The 14,617-nt window shown below is 43.8% G+C and overlaps 1 protein-coding gene across 1 annotated transcript in view; it reads left to right on the forward strand.

Annotated features, from left to right (window-relative positions):
- Window positions 1-12,892: 12,892 nt before the first annotated feature.
- Window positions 12,893-14,617, forward strand: part of cica (capicua transcriptional repressor a) — a 41,559-nt gene continuing 39,834 nt past the window's right edge. Inside the window, exon 1 of the mRNA XM_042294921.1 lies at window positions 12,893-14,609. Coding sequence (XP_042150855.1) covers window positions 12,893-14,609 — 1,717 coding nt within the window. The remainder of the gene's footprint in view (window positions 14,610-14,617) is intronic.

Below are 14,617 nucleotides of genomic sequence, written 5' to 3' on the forward strand. Positions count from 1 at the left end.
ATATATATATACTAAACAAAGACAAAACAACTTTCTAAGATTTTACGGAGTTACGGTTCCTATAAGGAAATCAGTCAATTTAAATTGAATCAAATATTTATGCTGTTAAGCTAGCTTCACAACTCCGTTAACAATAATGTTGTGTCTTCATGTCGAGGTTTGTGCAGATGTAACTTTTCGTACATTTTTCTCCTGAACATCCGACAATGGCCATCTCTCGCAAATGACTCTCGTGACAGCCATTGCAAAGTATGAATGGAACAAGTCATTTACAAGTGCCTTCAGAAGTTTTCAGAACCCTTGACTTATTCTACATGTTACAGCCTGAATTCTACACACAATATCCCATAATGTCAAAGTGCAAATGTGCTTTTAGAAACGTTAGCAGATTTATTTGAAATGAAATACAGAAATATCTCATCTACATACACTACCTGTCAAAGGTTTAAGAACATCTACTCGTTCAAGGGTTTTGCTTTATTTTTCAATGTTCTACATTGTAGAATAATAGTGAAGACATCAACTATGAAATAACACATGGAATCGTGTAGTGACCAAAAAAAAGTCTTAAACAAATCAAAATCTATTTTATATATTTGAGATTCTTCAAATAGCTACTTTTTGCCTTGATGACAGCTTTGCAGACTCTTGGAATTCTCTCAACCAGCTTCACCTGGACTGCTTTTCCAACAGTCTTGAAGGAGTTCCCACATGCTGAGCACTTGTTGCCTGCTTTTCCTTCACTCTACGCGTCCGACTCAGCCCAAACTATCTCAATTTGGTTGAGGTCGGGGGATTGTGGAGGCCAGGTCATCTGATGCAGCACTCCATCACTCTCCTTCTTGGTAAAATAGCCTTACACGGCCTGTTGAAAAACAAATGATAGTCCCACAAAGCCCAAACCAGAATGCTGTGGTAGCCATGCTGGTTAAGTGTGCCTTATTGTAAATAAATCACAGACAGTGTCACCAGCAACGCACCCCCACACCATAACACCACCGCCATGATTTACGGTGGGAAATACACATGCAGAGATCTGTTCACCCACAGCGCGTCTCAGAAAGACACAGTGATTGGAACCAAAAATCTCCAATTTGGACTCCAGACCAAAGGACAAATTTACACCGGTCTAATGTCCATTGCTCATTTTATTGACCCAAGCAAGTCTTATTATTTGGGTCCTTTAGTAGTGGTTTCTTTGCAGCAATTCGACCATGAAGTCCTGATTCATACAGTCTCCTCTGAACAGTTGATGTTGAGATGTGTCTGTTACATGAACTCTGTGAAGCATTTATTTGGGCTGCAATTTCTGAGGCTGGTAACTTTAATGAACTTATCCTCTGCAGCAGAAGTAACTCTGGGTCTTCCATTCCTGTGGCGGTCCTCATGAGAGCCAGTTTCATCATAGTGCTTGATGGTTTTTGCGACTGCACTTGAAGAAACTTTCAAAGTTCTTAATGTTCCGTATTGACTGACCTTCTTAAAGTAATGATGGACTGTCTTTTTTTTTTGCTTATTTGAGCTGTTCTTGCCATAATAGGGCTATCTTCTGTATACCACCCCAACCTTGTCACACCACAATTGATTGGCTCAAACGCATTAAGGAAAGAAATTCCACAAATGTACTTTTTAAGAAGGTACACCTGTTAATTGAAATGCATTCCAGGTGACTACCTCATGAAGCTGGTTGAGAGAATGCCAAGAGTGTGCAAAGCTGTCATCAAGGCAAAGGGTGGCTATTTGAAGAATCTCAAATATATAAAATAGATTTTGATTTGTTTAACACTTTTTTGGTTACTACACGATTCCATATGTGTTAATTGATAGTTTTAATGTCTTCAATATTATTCTATAATGTAGAAAATAGTACAAATAACAAAAAACCCTTGTTCTAAAACTGTTCTAAAACTTTTGACTGGTGTTGTAAGTATCAGACAAAAGCAGGCAGTACCAGTGACTCGCTCAATACGGAAGTAGACAGATGCTGCACTACAGGACTGTTTTGCTAGCACAGACTGGAATATGTTCCGGGATTCATCCAATGGCATTAAGGAATACACCTCCTTAGTCATCGGCTTAATCAATAAGTGCATCGATGACGTCCTCCCCACAGTGACTGTATGTACATATCCCAACCAGAAGCCATGGATTACAGGCAACATCTGGATCGAGCTAAAGGCTAGAGCTGCTGCTTTCAAGGAGCGGGAGACTAATCCGGACACTTATAAGAAATCCTGCAATGCCCTCAGACAAACAATCAAACAAGCAGTGTCAATACAGGATTAAGATTGAATCCTACTACACCGGCTCTGATGCTCTTCGGATGTGGCAGGGCTTGAAAACTATTACAAAGGGAAACTCAAAGGGAAACCCAGACGTGAGCTGCCCAGTGACACAAGCCTACCAGAGCTTGCTTCAGTGCTCGATTCGAGGCAAGCAGCCCTGAATCATGCATGATAGCACCAGCTGTTCTGGATGACTGTGTGATAACGCTCTCGGTAGCCGACGTGAACAAAACCATTAAACAGGTCAACATTCACAAAGCCGCTGGGCCAGAGGGATTACCAGGACGTGTACTCAAAGCGTAGACCAACTGTCAAGTGTCTTCACTGATATTTTCAACCTCTCCCTGACCGAGTCTGTAATACCTACATGTTTCAAGCAGACCACCATAGTCCCTGTGCTCAAGGAACTGAAGGTAACCTGCCTAAATGATTACCTCCCTGTGGCACTCACATCAGTAGCCATGAAGTGCTTTGAAAGGCTGGTCATGGTTCACATCAACAGCATCCTCCCGGACACCCTAGACCCACTCCAATTCGTATACCGCCCCAACAGATCCACAAATGACGCAATCTCAATCGCACTCCACACTGCCCCACTCGACAATTTACATTAACCCCCCCCCATTTTGTACACTGCTGCTACTCGCGGTTTATTATCTATGCATAGTCACTTCACCCCCACCTGCATGTACAAATTACCTCAACTAACCTGTACTCCCGCACATTGACTCGGTACTGGTGCCCCCTGTATATAGTCTTGTTATTGTGTTACTTTTTATTATAATTTTTTATTTTAGTCTCCTTGGTAAATATTTCCTTAACTCTTCTTGAACTGCACTGTTGGTTCAGGGCTTGTAATAAGAATTTCACTGTAAACGTCTACACCTGTTGTATTTGGCTCATGCGACAAATAAAGTTTGATTCGATATTCACACCCCTGAGTCAGGACTTTGTGGAAGCACGTTTTGTGGCGATTACAGCTTTGAGTTGTCTTTGGTACGTCTGTATTAGCTTTACACATATGGATTTGGGGATTTTCTCCCATTTTCCTAAATTCGATGGAGAGCGACAGTGAACAGCAATCTTCAAGTCTTCCACAGATTTTCAATGGCAATCAAGTCTGAGCTTTGGCTGGGCAACTCAAGGACTTCTCACATTCTTGTTCAGAAGCCATTCAAGCGTTGCTTTGGATGTACGCTTGGAGTTATTGTTCTGTTGGAACGTACATTTTCACCCCAGTCTAAGGTTGTTTGTACTCTGAAGCAGCTTATCGTCAAGGTTTTTCCTGTATTTGGCTCCATTTATTGTTTGCGTTATCCTTACCAGTCTCCCACTCCCTGACAGTGAAAAGCATCCCCGTAGCACAATGCTGCCACCACCATGCTTCACGGTAGGCATGGTGTTAGACAGGTGATGAGTTGTACCTGGTTTTCTCCAGACATAGCACTTTGCAATCAGGCCAAATAGTTCAATTGGTCTCATCTGACCACAGATTTTTGGGCTTTTATGATCGGAGTCTTTCACGTGCTTTCTTGCAAACTCCAGGCGTGCCGTCGTGCCTTTTTCTCAGGAGTGGCTTCTGTCTGGCCAGTCGGTGAAGTGTTGTAGAGAATGTTGTACTTTTGGCCGGTTCTCCCATCTCAGCCAAGGAACTTCTGTAGTTCTGTCAGAGTGGTCATTGGGGTCTTGGTCACCTTCCTGAACAAAGTTCTTCTTGCCTGGTTTTTCAGTTTGGTCGGATGTCCAGCTCTTGGCAGAGTCTGGGTAGTTCAGTATTTTTTCAATTTCCCAATGATTGAGGCCACTGTGCTTTTGGAAGCTTTCAACACTCTGGCAAGTTTTATACCCTTCCCCAGATATATGCCTCATCACAATTCTATCTTGGAGATCTACGGACAGTTCCTTGGAGTTCACGGTATAGTTTCTGCTTTGACATGCACTGTCAACTGTGGGACTGACGGGTGTGTTTCTTTCTAAATCATGTCCAAAGAATTGAATTAGCCACAGGTGGACGCCAATCAAGTTTTAGCGACATCTCAATGATATCTCAAGGATGACCAAAGGAAATTGGATGCACCTGAGCTCAATTTGAAGTGTCAAAGTAAAGGGGTGTGAATACTTATGTAAATGAGAGATTTCTGCATTACATTTTCACTACATTTGCTAAACCTTTAAACATGTTTTCAATGTAATTATGGACTATTGTGTTTAGATGGGTGATAGAAAATATTGAATCCATTTTGAATTCAGGCTGTAACACAACAAAATATAGAATAATTTAAGGGGTATGAATATTTTCTAAAGGCACTGTGGCCAGTGTAATGGAGGTACTCAGACAGGAATTGAGTGTGCATGTATGTGTGTTTCTTTGAAGAGTGTAACTGTTTGTTTAAATCCTTTTGTATGGTGTTATTCCATATTCTATCTGTCTTGGGTGTCATTATACATCCTTCACTATTCAGATTCCATCCCCTTGATTCTGTGACATGTTCAAACCCATCCATAACTGGACTCTTATTGCTGTGCTTAAAATAGATTTTTTTTTAACTTGAAAGCTAGTAAATATCACGACCAACTAGCTCTTGTTGTTGAAGGCCAGTAAACATCACGACCAACCAAACTCCTTAACGGAGAAGTAGGCTGCACTGAAAGATGCAGGAACTGACCTGGGATTTTCCCATGGCTTTCCTTAACTTGGAGACTGCCCCCCCCTCTGCTGGTCATTTACGGTCCTGTTTTGAGACAAGTTCAGTAGTGTACTATGTCAGTGTCTCCAACCAGTAACGTACGCAGGATACGATTGGAAATATCAGAACTATATCGTTGAATACAAAATAATATTTAATTGATGGTTATGTAATTATAACTAGTATATCTTTCTATAGTAAATACTAGATGAAATAGGACTGCAAAATACATTGTTAGGGCTAACAGTCCTTGTTAAATGATGTATGCACATACCGATTTTGCATACAGATATGCTGTCCTCAAAATGGGGAGAAGGGGGCTGTTTGAGTACAGAAATGTACAAAAAGTGTCCTTTAAAAATTAAGATATGTCCTAATAAGAGGAAAAATGTCCTCAATTAAGATCATAAAGCCTAGTTTAGTTGTCCTAGAGAGAGGTCAGGTGGCCACTCCATGTTCATTGAGGCAAAGGGTAAGAGGGGACATTCTGGACTTTAAAACATCCACTTTTTACGTTTCTTATTTGTGATATTTATCCTTTAATCCGAGAGACATGTAAGTGCTTAAAATTAAATAAAAGCTACAACGCATTGCTTGTTACTTTAACTTGACTAAATATAAACAAGTCTGCCACTCAAAAACACATACCAAGAGGCATTTAGGGACAGACATACACGTTTAAAATCTTAAGATAAAAAGGCTTTTATGATTGGACAATTACATAAAAGATGCTGCATTTCCAAAATGTATCTGAGGGGAAATGGCCTGTCTAGAACATGGATGTGTTAACATGCTTTTTTGAAGGACCTTTTGCAGGTTATTCAGAGAACCAGAAGATGGTCACGACAAAACTATCCAAAACCTCACCCGACCCCCTAGCCTTAGGAATATTAAGATATTATATCACTCTAAAAACATTGCATATCACCCTTTGATACCTTGCAGTGTTTAACACTCCCTCTATTATCCCTGACAGTTCCTCATGCTTTAGGACCTGTCCCAACAACATGTAAATGTATCTCTCCTCTCTGCTTTTATCGCCCTATCAGACTCCTCCTCCATCATCGTCTCTCACTGTCACCTCTCATTGGAGCGAATGTCATCAGGTGATCTCTCCCTGCTCTACATTTGCCAGTCTAACTTTCATCAAATCTTATGCAGAGCAGCTCACCAGGGGGCTCTGTTCCACAAAAGTTGATTGACAGGACACTTTGAGCTGCCCGCTGGGAGGGTTTGTTGCCTGGCCCTAGGCTGAGGGCAGAGGTCAACATTTTGAGAAGAGATGGAGGCCGGGCCCGAAGAACAAGATCACAAAGACTGCTAATTATCCTCAGTTGTGTGCGTCGCCATAGTAACCCACTGTTTTATACTCTCACTAACTCAACACAGACAGATAATGTTGTGTGTCAACTAGTGGATATAGCAAATTGTTTATTTTGTGCAAAAAAATATTGAAATGATTTATTTGACAGAACTTTTCTGTGATTGAGGAAACTAGTTGATAGAATGGTAGCACTTACATTTTTTTTACGGTAGTTTTCTAAAAATAAAAAATTAAGAATTCTACACAATTGGTAACTACATAACGTTAACATAATTTATTTATAATTAGCAGAAACAAATAAGTTATTCAAAGGTTATTAAAATGTAATTAACATTTTGTAGTCAATATGCAACTATGTGCTGTAAAATAAAGTTATATCAATAGAACTGTGGGCCTTGTCTGCTTTGTGCAGGTCTATAGGCTTCTGATGGTATGCATCTATAGAACTCCAGCTTATTGCATCATGGGTTACATAGTGTACACTTGTCCTTGCCTTTGTTTACATTGGTTTACAACACATATTGTTCTGTGCTATTTTTCGAGGAGACCTCCATTATAATCCTTTTCTGAACATAAGGTGCTGGTTGCATGGACCCAAGGTAAGCCTAACCTTGGAGTACAAAGCATGTTCAATGTACAGTTTACAGTGAAAGTACTTTTATTCCAGGGTCCTTGCAACCAATTGGAGACACAGACTGCATCAAGCCCCTTTTGTAAACAGAAACTCAAAGCCCAAGAGTTATTGTGTGTGTGAGAGCATACGTGTGTGCAGGAGTATGATTGCGCGTGTGTGTGTGTTTGTGTATTTAGGGAGAGAGATTGGCCTGGACAGCATGTGAGCCAGATCCCTGTGATCGGGATTCATTACCAGTGTGTCATGTGAATGGGAGAGCTACTTTTCAAACCTGACCAGACTCACCACTTGAACTCTGCCCACAGTAGCAGCGTTGCGTGTCAGTGCATGTTTACTGTGTGCTGTCTCCTCTCTGTCCATGCAGATATCCTCAGTGAGCCAGTGTCACAGAGGGATTGAGTGTTCCCACATAGGTATGCGTTTATGTAATGTGGATATACGATTTTTGCTTTCCTACATGGAGTATTTATCATGCTCCTAAAAAGGGCTCTGAGATAAGAACAGGATTAGGTGTAATGGGTTATGATGCAGCTATAATGCATTGTAAGACTTGTCATGCCCAGGCATAGTACCCTTGTAAAAGCCTTATAATCGTCACATAATGATTTTTGACAAATTGCTTTTTAGAATGATTTTAAAATAGTATGAAATAATATAAGCCTTATTATAAGTCATTGTAATGTTTTTATGCAGAGTTATAAACCAGGCTTTACTGTAGGTAAAATGTTACCAGATTACTCAACGAGCTCATTCAAAAACGAGAGATTCTGCATGATGTTTGCATCTCTATATCACCGGCTTACGAAATCCTTTCTCAAAGTTACTTCTCTCATATTCTGTTGTCCTACATTTCTGATGATGCGTAGACACTGTGAATGAACACAGACTGCTGAGAGACTGCAGTGCTCTACCCATCAAGGCGTGGAACGGCTTGCATATCTCTGTGTGTGTGTGTGTGTGTGTGTGCGTGTATGTCTGTGCACCTTCTGTGTGTGTGTGCGTGCACGTACAGCGTGTGTGTGTGCATGTGCAGTATGTGTGTATGAGCCTGGTATGTAGGCCTATGCATGCGCATATATGTGTACGAGCTTGGCATGTGTGTATGCGCGTCTATGCATGCATGTATGTGTGTATGAACCTGCTCTGTGTGTGCGTGTGTGTGTGCACTTCCACGCACAAAGGTTACGTAACACCCTAACATGTTATAACTACATGGTATGTGCGTGACAAACACACTTCATTGCCACAGTAAGCAGAACTATAGTGTTGACCAAGACCAGTCCATTCACCGTCTGTACATGCAGGAAACAGTGCACAGTGTGTTGCACTGCTACAAACCAATCCACGAACATGATACCTATCATCATCATGAAATGTTATAGAGGAATATATATGGCTCATTCCCTTAGGAACAGTAATCCTAGGTTTAGACTCATTTACTCTGGACCCTTCCTGTTTGGCTCAGCTGATGGCAACAAGCACGATGACTTCATCACAGTACTTGGTCATTGGCCTAGAGACCCTCTATCATTTGGCCAATCGTAGATTGATTTGGTGACGTTAGCTTTACAGTCTATCGGTTGGATGGGGAGGCGGGACAAAGCGCGCACTGACGTCAACGATAGTATATAGAGCGCTGTGATTGGCTAGACTGGCTAATGTAAAGGAAAATAATTAAAATATCAAAGGATACAAGAGGGGAAAAACACGGATAAAAAACATATATTCGAAATAAATAGCAAAAATGGACATTCATAATGTCTAGGTTTTCGATGTCACTTGCTTGAGCGCATTGATCAGCGAAAATAAACAGCTCTAAACTTTTTTTCTATCCCATTCCCCTCCCCATTTACTTGCTGGTTGAACGTCACTTGCCTCTTCTATACTGGTCATGTAAGCTACAGGTTAAATGTTTTTTAAATTATTATTATTTTACAACAGATGTCCTTATATTACCACAACTGCAAAACACGAGCGTTAAAGAACATCAGGTCCCAAATTCCAATTTTTATAGGACTGTTATCTCCGCTGTATGCGTTTGTAGATTGGTGAGGAGTGTTATTTTTATTCCATTCGCCCGCCTACTCCCTGTCAGCAGACCTCCCCTAAAGCACTATTGGATGCCGCAGCCCTGTCCTAAACAGCTGTTTGGTGTTTTGCCACAGCACGATTCGACTAAACACGGTGTCAATCAAATATACATGGCCATGTAGTTCCTTGGATTCATGAAATCTACTGGCTACTGTACTCAAATGTGTCCTCTGATTGGCTAGATGGACTAGTGTCAAGGCTTTGGGCTTCATTCACCATTTTGCGACTGTAGAGTAGAATGTACAGAGCAGTCAGTAGTTTTTCCTCCTTTAAGTTGCTTTACAGAAGAAAGATAATGTGACAGTCTGTTAAATGTCAACCCTGGATATCCGACCATAGGCCTGCTAACGATTTCGCTACTGACTCGATAAATATCTGCATTGAAAATAATTTTGTGGTGAGTAAAACCTACAAATCTTTCTTCTGCAGCGCTGCAGTAGCCTGTTTTGCTTTGTCGACCTGCTACGTTGTAGACGTTGCCAATAATAAGCACCCTCTGTAACTACTAATACAATTATATATTCATTTTTTATAAAAACTACGGAGAGAAGTAAAGAGAGGATTGGATGCCACACTTAATGAAAAGGGAGCGGTGCGGGTGGATTGTCAGCCTAAAACTTTTCCCCCAGAAAATATTCAACGCCATAACTGCCATTATTAAGACTGAGACTTCCTAGAAGTGTTTTTCTCAGGTTGCGATTGAAAGCAAACATCGAAGCAATCTGCATCACCCACATAGTTATTAGCTTTATTATCTCTACCTTGGCTACTATTCGTGATACAAAATGTCTATTTGAATCTGTCCTTCGCCTGCAGGCTTGTGGGCCGCGTTTCTGCGTTGTGTCCACAATTTTTTTACTTTTTATTGTAACTTAATGTACAACGTTGCAGTTTGCACTCGCCGGTAAATTAGTTCCTAAGTTGCATCCAGTAATGTCCACATTTGACAACGGTTGTCACGAATGAATTCGCAGCATAATTACTTTGGCTGCTGTCGCACGATGTAACGTTCATGACATAATTGTTCGATTTAAGTAAGCCTAAATCTGTTTGTCAATACCTTTTGATGAGTTGTTCCACAGCACCATATTTTGGAATTACTAGGCCTTTAAGTGTTTAATGTCCCGTGTTAAATGTTCCACGAAGAAGATTTTGCTAAGCGGCCTTGTGTTGTTAGACCTGCGTCACTGGACTTCACGGCCCTGTTGTGTAGTAAGCTGATAGTAATCGCAAAAGCACTACGACCAATAAGAGTGGTTGACACACATACCGCACGGCAACGTTACTATTCAGCAAAAGTAACAGTTCCCCGGTTCTTGCATTCGTTTGCATTTAACAGTACTTCAGTTTAGGGTTGTTGCTTGTTTTTGATCTACATTCAGCCTAAGTACTTTGGTAGGCAGGCCCTACGTGAAGTTTGTAAATTATCCGGTAGTTGCACTATAGGTCAATGTTCTCCAGTAGTTCTCATCGTTTTATAGTTATGTATCGAAATTGTAGAGGTGGAAATTCATCCCACTGTGCACACACCGGTTGAATCAACGTCCCCCCCCCCACTTCGTTTAAATTACATTACGTTTAACCAACGTAGAATTGACGTTTGTGCACATTGGGATGTTATGTGAACATTGATTTTCATTATGCTCACATAGAGGATATTACCACAAGTTCTCCAATGGTGACCAATGACAATGCTATAACATGGTAATAGTTCAGCATGCTAGGGTTTATACAGCATAGATATGGGCAAAATATATTTTTGTAACCTGTATTTAACTAAGAACAAATTCTTATGTACAATGACGGCCTACACCGGCCAAACCCGGACGACGCTGGGCCATTTGTGCGACGCCCTCCCTATGGGACTCCCAATCACGGCCGGTTGTGAAACAGCCTGGATTCAAACCAGGGATTCGAACTAGTGACGCCTCTAGCACTGAGATCCAGTGTCTTAGACAGCTGCGCCACTCTGGAGCCCGATTGAACGTTGATGCAATATTGATAAATGGATAAGGCTCATACATTTAGAAGGGAAATGCGTTGTAACCTTCATTTATCGAAATTGTTATAATTATGACACTCACCCACATACTTGCCAGGTGTCCACTATTGAGTAAACAATGTGCACACTTCTAACTTGAAAAAAGTGAGGCAACAAATGACTTCACGGTGACAGTTCTTTGAAAGCAATCGCAAGTCTCCCAAATATAATTTGCATAACACAGGTACTGGTTTGTAACTGTGTGTATTATCAAACAGCAGTTTACGTGTAGTGTGGTCACAACAACGCAGGTCTGTAGTTTCTCATTACAAGTAGATAGATACCTTGGAGTTCTGTACAGCAAAAATAATTCAATTACTAGATGTACATGACATTGTAACAACCTAATATTCAATAAATATAATTTCTCCATGACATACAGCATTCAATCCTAACGTGATGAAAGCAAACTCATACTCCACAATATCATTTTGTCTAGACTTTGATGTTTGTCTTTGGTCCTGCTTTGTTAGAGGATTAGATAGACTTTTTGTTGAATCACGGCGTTGTGTTGTCTGAAACTCTGAGGCGGACGGGAACTGTGTGCTGGAACAAACGACCCAGAATGTAAGCATGCTAGGCCTACAACACATGGCGCTGCCTGTTTCAATAGAAAACCCAAACCAAACCTGTTGGTTTTCAGTTCGTCTCTGTCAACCAAATTTGTCAGCATTCGAGCAACATCGATGTTTTCCCTGGCAGTGAAAAATGCCTCTAAATGAGAGAGTGGTTGTTGGTATGAAATCTAAGGAGAAGAGAGGGCTAAAGAGAGAGGATAATGAAGTAGCAGGAAGTTAGGTAATGGTCCATGACAGGAAGTGTGGATTGTAGGGGCGGATTGGTTCAGCTACGAAATAGATGAAGGTCACCACCGAGAACCAGAGAGAGAGAGAGAAAGAATGAGTGAGTAAGAGAAAGAGAGAAATGCGAGTGAACAAGAAGGAATTCCCCCTCCTCAACTGTCATAGCCAAGAAACCAGGGAGAGAGATAGAGACAGTGTGTCTGTGTGTCTGTGTGTGTGCCTCTGTGTGTGTGTGTGGGTGCAGACTTGTCTGGACAAGCATTTCCAAATGTGCTCGCCACTATTCTGCTATATTGTTATATTACTTTACACACTATATAAGATTGCTTCATTATGGTTTCATTTGTATTCACACAGTGTTATGTGTATAATTATATGTGATACTTAAATCTTTTCTCTTGCCCATTCACCCTCTGAATGGCACACACACACACACACACACATACACACACACACACACACACACACACACACAATCCGTGTCTCAGTTGTATCAAGACTTAGCTTTCACCTGGATTCATGTGGTCAGTCTATGTAATGGAAAAAAAAGCAGTTTTCCCTAATATTTTGTACACTCAGTGAAATTCATGTGAAATGATTTTATAATAAAATGGTAATACCCATTACTTCTTGAGTTGAATGATACATCGTTCATATCAAGAATGAATGCATTACCAAGGACACAAAATACATGGCTTTATAGAATAGGTCTGTATTTGAAATTATTTGGTCAAACTGGGCCCAGTTCTTCTTTGACGACCACTTCTCCCCACCGCTACCTTACCTGGTGAATAGGATTTGTATAATCCCACAATGCATTCGCCACATGAATAATCCATCCCTTGTTACGCTCTGCTCTGTTTCAGGGTCTGGAATAAGGTGGAAAGAGCTGGAGAAACAGAAAGAGGAACGGGCGGGAGAAGAGAGAGAGGAGCTGGAAGAGCAGGGAAATAGAGGGAGGAGAGAGGAACAAAGATTCTGGAAAATTAAGCCACTGTAAATAGTCAAGAAACCTCCCAATGCAGAGATGAAGCCGATTAAAAAGCAAGGAAGGCGCTCGCCCCCGTCGACCCGAGCCAAAGGGGGGAAGAGACGGGGGACAGGGGACAGTGGAGAGAAAAGAGACTCGGACGAGAACAGAGACCGATCCCCCAAAAGTCAGACCTCACCCCAAACCTCATCTCACTCAGAGTCTTCTCAGGAGGAGTCGGTGACACTCACAACGATGGCCACGCCAGAGAGGGAGGGCCACAGAGAGGGGCCCCGGGTCCCAGAGACAGTGGCCGCAGCAGCAGGGTCCCTCCCTGGGAAGTCGGAGGACTCCCTCCCGGGGAGCGTCAAATCGCTGAGCGCCCACAGCACAGACAGCAGCAGCAGCGCCACCAGCGCTGCCAACAGCCCCAACCCCTCGTCCAACCGCAAGACGGCCACCTTCAAGGCCCGCGTCCCCAAGAAGAAGTACACCTCTGAGCACTGTGCTGCCGCCGCCGCTGCCGCCGCCAACCACGGAGGCCCCGGCAACACCGGCGCGCCTCCACTGAACAGAAATAGTGCTCACAGTGACAGTAACGCCGGAAGTCAGTTGTCGAGCTTATCTTCGGGGCCCGGGTCGGCGGCGAGGGAGGGCGGTTCGCTCACTGACATCAACAGTCAGACCAGGAGACCAGTGGAGGACTATATTACCACTATAGCTCCACCACAGGACAGGGACAACACACCTGGACCCCCTCCCACAGGGGACAGAGACAGGAGAGGCCCAGAGGGAGGCAGAGAAATCTCCCCCAGCCCTGTCCGCTGCTCCTCTACAGACACAGCCAGCGAACACGACCTGGACGTGAGCGAGCCACACCGCTCCAACTCTCACCACGCCAACCCCACCCCCGAAGCACACACCCTGGCCCTGGTGCAACGTAGCACCCCGCAAACTCCGACCCCACAGAGCCTGTCGGACGCGCTAGCCGACGCCCTGGCCAAAGGTCTAAAGAACCAGCGGGTGCTAGCCAGGCAGGCTCGGAGGAGGACTGGAAAGGGGGAAGAGGAGAACGGAGGAGGGGGGAGGGAGAGCATGGACTCAGTGTTCAGAGCGGGCGTGGTGCGGCGAGTGAGCGGCGAGCACGGCAGCCTGGAGGTGCAGCTGAACGGCGAGAAGGAGCTTTACCGCTACCCGTTCCGTGAGGGCGCCCAGGGACCCGTGGACATTATCATGGACGCCCCGCCGCCCGGCTCCCAAGCCGTCCCCATCGGCACCCCTGTGTGCGTGCCCTTCGGAGGCAACGAGGACGGCGGCACCACAGAGGCCCAGCGCCAGTGGTACCGAGAGGGCCTGGTCACCCAGGTGGACTCCCACCCGGCTGTGTCCTACCCCTATAGAGTGTTGCTAGAGGATAGAGTGCCCCCAGGGGATGAGGAAGGGGATGGCAGGGTGGGCACTCCGACCGCTGTGTGGGTGTCCCGTCAGAGCCTCCGCCTGCTGGTGCCCCCCTGGGACCTGGACCTGGGACCCTGCGGAGGGGGGCGAGAGGAAAGCGATCCCGCCGCCAAGAGAGGGCGAGAGAGGGAGAGAGAGAAAGAGGACAGGGATGAGATAGAGGTGGAGCAGGAGCTGTGTCGCCTCAGCCGTGGGATGGGGCTCAGCGCGACTGTGGCTGGGTCCGTGTTGGGGAGGCTTTCATACCCTGGAACGGCCCCCGCCTCCTCGTCTTCCTCCACTGTCAGCTCCCCCGTCACCCCCGCCTCGGTGCTGAGTCTGGTG

The sequence above is a fragment of the Oncorhynchus tshawytscha genome, linkage group LG13 (assembly GCF_018296145.1).
Source record: "Oncorhynchus tshawytscha isolate Ot180627B linkage group LG13, Otsh_v2.0, whole genome shotgun sequence".
Classification (NCBI taxonomy): Eukaryota; Metazoa; Chordata; class Actinopteri; order Salmoniformes; family Salmonidae; genus Oncorhynchus; species Oncorhynchus tshawytscha.